General features: G+C 38.0%; 1 protein-coding gene across 9 annotated transcripts in view; it reads right to left on the reverse strand.

Moving 5' to 3' along the window:
• Positions 1-7,230, reverse strand: part of Tasp1 (taspase 1) — a 205,496-nt gene that overhangs the window by 177,752 nt on the left and 20,514 nt on the right. For all 9 annotated transcript variants that reach the window (XR_004118894.1, XR_004118896.1, XR_004118895.1 and 6 more), the window contains exon 4: positions 2,566-2,634. Coding sequence is in view for 3 of the 9 variants with exons in the window: in XM_031372052.1 (XP_031227912.1) it covers positions 2,566-2,634 (69 nt within the window). In the remaining 6 variants the exon portion in view is untranslated. The remainder of the gene's footprint in view (positions 1-2,565; positions 2,635-7,230) is intronic.

The raw sequence follows: 7,230 nt of genomic DNA on the forward strand, positions 1-7,230 counted from the left end.
AAAAAAAAAAAAAAAAAAAAAAAAAAAAAAAAAATTGCTGATGAATAGATATGCAATTCTGAGGTATATTGTTGTCTGCCAGTTAAGAGAAACTAGCTGAGAAAGCCACTTTGCTTGCTTATACTTTTTAACCTATAACAAGTTGCTTAATTACAAATGTACATAGGTTCTTGGGAATAATTTGTCTTCTTTACCTCTACTATGTAATGTTTTTCTTGTAAAGATATTGGGGAATGTATTATTTTTTCATAGTCATTCACTAGAAGAAAACTAGGATGCAATCACACCATAATTTTATACTGCTTGAAAGATTTTGCTAGGATATATAAACCATGGGAGAAAAATAAAGCGTGGGGGATTGGAACATTGGTCCTTCCACCCATCAACTATGTATATGCATGTATATATGTAAAGCTTATCTGGGTATGTGTTGGAGCTTGTTTTTATGTATGTATGTGTGAAATGTTTGGAGCCTGTTTTCTGGAGCTTTTCCCTAACCATTCCATGTGTGAATGTGTATATGTCTGCCTGCAGGTATGTAGTGGTACATATGTATGTATGAAGTTATTGGACTCTGCCTTTTGTTTCATCCACTCAGAGTGTGTGTGTGTGTGTGTGTGTGTGTGTGTGTGTGTGTGTGTGTGTGTGTGAGAGAGAGAGAGAGAGAGAGAGAGAATGAGAATTCTATCTCTTTCCTCCTCTTTCTCACTAATCCAAGGAGTTAAGAGTTCATAGTTTTTCCACTGGCCACAGAAATGCCAGCCCCAGTAAATTAAGCTTTGTTCCCTCAGATAAAAGTCTGCTGGGTAACTTCTCTAATTGCTGACTGCCTTTGGCAGCAGCCCCTGTAGGTGTCTGGATCTACCACTGTCAACAGCTCTAAGTACAGACCCACACCAGCTGCCTACCACTGTCAACAGCTCTAAGCACAGACCCACAACAGCTGCCTACCACTGTCAACAGCTCTAAGCACAGACCCACACCAGCTGCCTACCTTATTCAACATGATATAGTTTTAACTTATAAAAAATTAAAGTTACTCTAAATTTTTAAACCTAATTTTATATAATTTTACTATGGCTGTCATAATAGCATATGTCTGTATTACTCCTTAAGCTTTTCCCCCAAACCTACGCTGACTCCATAAATGATCATCTCAGCACCACTGTCTACAAAAGGGACAGTACTGTATATGTTGAATAAAGGAAGACCTGGCAGTGAATAAGTCAACCTTTCTTCTCACGTCACTTATCTTCTTGTATCCACTTCGTAAAGCCTTTACATTGTGAGCTGGCCATTAATACATGAAGAGCTCATCATAAAAGCTGCTATAGTTATAAAGAGCTTTTACTATAATCTATATGGTACTCTAAGTGACTGGCATATACTAATCTTCATAACACTGTAAGCAGGAATTATTTTTATTCTATTACAGATAGAACTGAGTCCACAGGCAGTATTAGAGCAACAGGTAGGCTCTAATACTCCCAGAGGTGTATTATGTGGCTATGACTGACATCATCATCCCAACATCATGTGTATGTGACTATGACTGACATCATCATCCCAACATCAGATGTTTCAGGAGCCAAATTTCAACAGAACTAATGCTCATCATATATACACACATACATACACATACACACACACACACACACACACACACACACACACACACACACACACACACTCTCTCTCTCTCTTTCCATCTACCTTACTATATTAGCATGAAGTTACATATGTTACAAAGATAAGTTAAAAGTCTACAAAGTGAAGCTCTACAGTTAAATCAGAGGGAATGTACAGAAAACATAGCTAGGACTTTTAATCAACTCCTGAGCTACTTTTTCAAGGAAAGGCATGATGCCTTGAGGTAACAACCTCCCACACTTGGGACTTTGTCTATCTCTCACCTTCTCCTTCACACCCGTCACTACTCACCTCCATGTCTTACCATTCCTCCCCAAGAGGTCCTCATATCCTGTAAAATAACCATCACTAGTAATCTTGGCAACTTACTAATCTCTCCTCTCCACGTTCCAGTCTTCTCAAAGGCCTCAAACTCATCAAGTTCCAGAGTCACAGAAACTGAAAGTCCCTCACTATGGACTACCAAGAGCCTCTCTCCTGACTCAACTCCTCATTGACCACTGTAAACTCAGAACTGCCCTGAAAATCCACTGGAACAGGGTGATTTCACAAAACACACAACATATGGCTTCAGGACTTACATCTGTTATATTTGTGATAAATTGTCTTCCCAATTTAGACATTTCTAGAAAGCTGGAATCATGTATTTATTAAAGACATATCTCAATTTGTCCTACTATCACCAATGAATTTATAACCATGAATCCTACAAAAACAAGAGGAAGAAAGAATTAACCAACTATTGTATTACTCAGGAATGTCTTCAATGAAAACAAAATCTTTTACATAGCTTTGCTAGTCTTAGTGAGAAACACTGGTTACATGACTTACGGCTGACTAGCTCGCCATCTCAATGCCATTTAAAAAGAAGGAGTGTAAATGTGCAGACAGGTAAGTTATAAAGAGAAGGAGTACCTCAAGCTCCACCAGAGCGGCGGCCACGGCATCTGTTGCAGGAGCACCAGCCTGGAGCTTCTCAATCGCCTGTGGAAGCAAGCGAGACAGCAGTCACTGAAAACCAGCTTCTCAGACACACCACAAACTCTGCAAAGGTGTAAACATGTGAGACGCTCAGAGTCCACGGAAACCAGTCAGCACTTCACTGCACACCGACACCATGGCAGGAAGCTGCGGTTATATATGTTGGGCTTCATTCCTGGCTGGCTATGACCCGTGGCTACAAGTTGGACACAGATGCCTCAAGGTACAAATTTCTCAGATTTAAGAAAAGTAATATTTATTATTCAGACTAATTATCATTTTTAATACTACCCAAATTAAAACCACTAAAAGTTAGCCACCAAATTCTAGGTACAAGGAGTGTAGTGAGTGAAAGGGCTTCACTATCCACAGAGCATTCAAAATGTTATGGTCGGACCCACCCCACCCACCCTCAGCATAGCTGTAGCCATTTCGTTTCACGCCTGCCAGCTATTTCACACTGCTACTGTAAAATGCCTGCTCATCATTGACACAGAAAATGACTTGACTCAGAGCAAGATTATGGTAACCACATCCTGTTATGTTCTGTATGTTCTGAAGTTTGTTAGTTAGTCTGAAGAAATTTCAAGAGGTTCACATAGGACCCATCAAATTAAAGGTCAATATGAACAGTTATTCTAAATGGCTTGAGTTAGACCATCGGGCAGTACTTCACTAGTCTGATCGGTACCAGAGTGTGCATTCACTCTTCTGTCTGACTGAGATTGGTGTACATATGGTTTGTGGGTTGAATCCCAGACTACAACATTTGGTACATTGGCCTGGAAGCTCCCTACCCTCAGGCACCCCTCAGTTATCCAGAGTGAACATCTTAAGCCATCTGGGCCCTCCATAAGTAGGGAAGATTTTTTTTCTGTACCTGAGTAGTTCATTTTCTTTTTTGTGTGTTTGTTTAATCATCTTTGTGGTTCATTGAGAGACCCGAGGTATACTATACTATAGATGTAGTGTCTGAAGGACAGAGGATGCTTCAACTCCTCTTGACTAGGTGGTTGGAATACAATCTACCCCTTTTGAGTTGAATGTGGTCCGAGAGTATTGTATTGAAACTCAGTTTTGTTTGTTTTCTGTCTTCCAGTTTCATCTCGTTTTTTGATGCCTCTCTCCTCTATTTTTAACTCCTTCACTATGGGATTCTTAGGTTCCTTTGGTGGGATATCTGGGTCCCTTCTCACTCTCCCCAAATCTCTTGATTGTCCTTGGCACTCGGGTCGGTCTATGTGTGTCAGTTTATGTTTGTAGTTTTGTTTAGTTGTTTGAAAATTGCTCTATGTTTCATATTCAAAGGAAAATTGGTTAAAACTTCATTAGCTAGCCATTTTCCCCTTGACTCAGCTTTAGCTCATTCAAGGATTTTTAGGAAAAAAGCAGACTGAATTGGGACAACAGAAACTAATACCAACTGTCCTTGGAGCCCTGCACCTGCAGCTGGGAATCTGTACAAGATGCTCTTAAAAGGGTCTGCAGCTCCTCAACTTCTCTGGTAAGAAAACTGGTGGCTATGAGAACTGAGTTCAGCAGTGGCAAGATGCTCCTCCCTTGAAATTACACCTCAAATAGGTAAGAAAAATTTTGTCTTGTCTATCCTAAATGTGTAAGGCCATTTCAAGTTTGTTTCTGTCTGCTCTTAAAATCTATGTTTACTATGTTCTGCAAGTCTTGCTTATAGATTAGTTGGCTTATAAGTCACTGGGTATGACTAAAAAAAAAAAATCTGCAACATTCTTAACAAAAGTTAGCTTAAAACTGGTTACTCAGAGTGGGAGCCATTCTGGGCAACAACACACGGCATAAGCTAACCAAGGTCTGTAAAGATTCTTTTAAATTGGGATGATATGTTTCTGGAGTTCCTGACTTTAAAACCAACTTAAAAGAGATAAGATTTAAAACAATATTTCTTTAATGAGGTATTAAAGCTGCACCTTCATATGTTCCTATACAAAAACTTCTTTTGCTGGCAACCAAACTTTGTAACAACAAAATGATGCACTTGATATTGATTCTAGAAACACTGGATTATTTAAACTTTTATCTTCTAAAAGTTATGGTTAAGCTCTATGACTTCATTCTTTAAAAAGATAATTTATTTTGATATTACAAAAGGAACTTTTAAAAATTAAAATCAAACTTATAAAGCCATGATATTTTAAAATTTGTTATTTTATTAGAATGTCTTTATTAATATATGATGGTTACAATGAAGGGTGAAATTTTAATGAAAATAATAATGATGATGATGGAAACTATAATGACTTTAGAAATTATAATGGCAGGCAGTGGTGGCACACGCCTTTAATCCCAGCACTTGGGAGGCAGAGGCAGGTGGATTTCTGAGTTCAAGGCCAGCCTGGTCTACAGAGTGAGTTCCAGGACAGCCAGAGCTACAGAGAAACCCTGTCTCAAAAAAATAAAAAAAAAAAAGAAAGAAAAAGAAATTATAATGGACAACAGCAATCAAACTATGGACCCATGAAGGGGAACACTTTTGATAGAAGCAGCTCAGGCAGTCCCTTTGGTGTTAACTTTGGATCTGACGGTAGAAATGGTGGATATGGTACCCGAATTTTAAAATAAAACACAAACAGCCTACTAAGCCTCCTGCTAAGGCAGGAGAGAGAACAATGTGTCAGGAAAGCTGAGGTTATTTTGAGACAGAGGAACTGTAAAAATCTGCCACAGAGGGAACAAGGATCAATAGTCAGAAAAGTTCCTGCAGCTTAAGCAGGAAACCCTTTTTTTTAAGGATTGTCATAGCCTCATTTTGCAAAAAATACAACTATTGATTAATACAACAATGTCAATTTAGATACACATTCCTGAGGTTTTTCATCTGTTATAGCTTTGATTTTTCTTTTCACTGCATCAAATATATTGCTCTGCAAATTATATTAATGATACCAGGAATACAAAATTAAAGAATTTGTTAATTTAACATTTTTAGAGGTTTAAAATATCAAAACGTTTAAGAATCACTGGCACAGAAAATCCACCCCCATACCTCAGCAAGGCTCCAGCAGCTGATTCCTTTCAGGCCAACAAGCCAAGGCCTTTGAGATTTTTTACCAACTTATTAACCTTTTTCTGTCCTGACATGGGCTTCAGTTTAAAACTAACATACAGGAAACTGTTATATTCTGTAATTATAGACCATATAAAGGCCAGAAAAGTTCCTAGTCTCTTTATAAAATATGTTTATGGAGTATGTTTATAGGTTTAAAAAGTTAGGTTTGGGTTTTTTTGGTTTTTTTTTTTTTTTTTTTTTTTTTTTTTTTTTTTTTTTTTTTTTTTTTGATACTAGAAGAGCTTCAATTCAAAACTGTAACTTTAATCTCAGGTACGAGGCTAAGGCAAGAAGAATGCATGAGTTCTGAATTCAAGTCCAGCCTGGGCTTCAAAAAGAGGGGTAAAGGATGCATATTAATTTAAAAAGAAGAATTCACAGGTAGAAATATTCATTTTCAAAAATATTCTTGATACTATAATGTGTTCTTATATCAGAATACTCTTTTGAAATGCATACTAGAGGGTTAAATGTATCGTTCTTATAAATGGCATTTAAATATAAATAAAAGGAAAATACCCATATATAATTAACATTCTGTATGTATAAAAAGTTTACCTACAAGACTATATAATAGGGATCAAAATAAAAACAAGTATTTTTTCTGAGTTCATTCCTGCCTCTAAATTAAGTAGTCAACAATGCACCAAACCTCAGAAGTCAAAAGTGTAGCATGCTCCAGTGAGCAGAAGAGCAGAGCTCAGGACTCGAAGAAGACAGGCCCTTGCTTCACCCATGCTGGAAAGCAGGACAGGGTTCAAGATCATCTGAGAAAAGCTCGCTTGCTCCCTCTTTCTTTCTCTCTCTCTCTCTTTCTCTTTCTCTCTTTCCCTCTCTCTCTTCCTTTCTTTCTTTCTTTCTTCTCTTTTTAAATGACTTCCCATCAGAAAACACATTGAACAATTATTCACAGGGAGGAAAAGGCAGATGAGTTCGAGGCAACGGCTTCAAAGTGAAACCCTGTCTCAAAAAACTCAAAAAGAAAAAAAAAAAACCCTTCTTTTAAAAAACAAAGAAAAAGACACTGGCCTTATTAACAAGAACAGTTTTTCCCACCTTCCCACAGAGTTCAGTCTTTGTGGAAATGCTTAAAAGGACATTAAATGTTAAAAGGCTACATGTACCCATAACTACAAAAGCATAGACTTCAGAAGGAGAGGAAAAAGCTAAACATCATTCAAAAATAAAAAATACAGACTAAGGGGCTGACGAGATGGCTCAGCGGGTAAGAGCACTGACTGCTCATGAGTTCAAATCCCAGCAACCACATGGTGGCTCACAACCACCCATAATGAGATCTGTCGCCCTCTTCTGGAGTGTCTGAAGACAGCTACAGTGTATTACGCAGGAGCAAGCCTGGCCTGATCAAGTGGGGCCGGAGTGAGTGGGCCCGGCAGAGGTCCAGAGTTCAATTCCCAGCAGCCACACACAATGATGGCTCACAGCCATCTGTACAGCTACAGTGTACTCATACACATAAAATAAACAAAATAAATCTTTAAAAAAAAAAAAAAAAA

Source organism: Mastomys coucha, unplaced genomic scaffold (assembly GCF_008632895.1).
Source record: "Mastomys coucha isolate ucsf_1 unplaced genomic scaffold, UCSF_Mcou_1 pScaffold15, whole genome shotgun sequence".
NCBI lineage: Eukaryota > Metazoa > Chordata > Mammalia > Rodentia > Muridae > Mastomys > Mastomys coucha.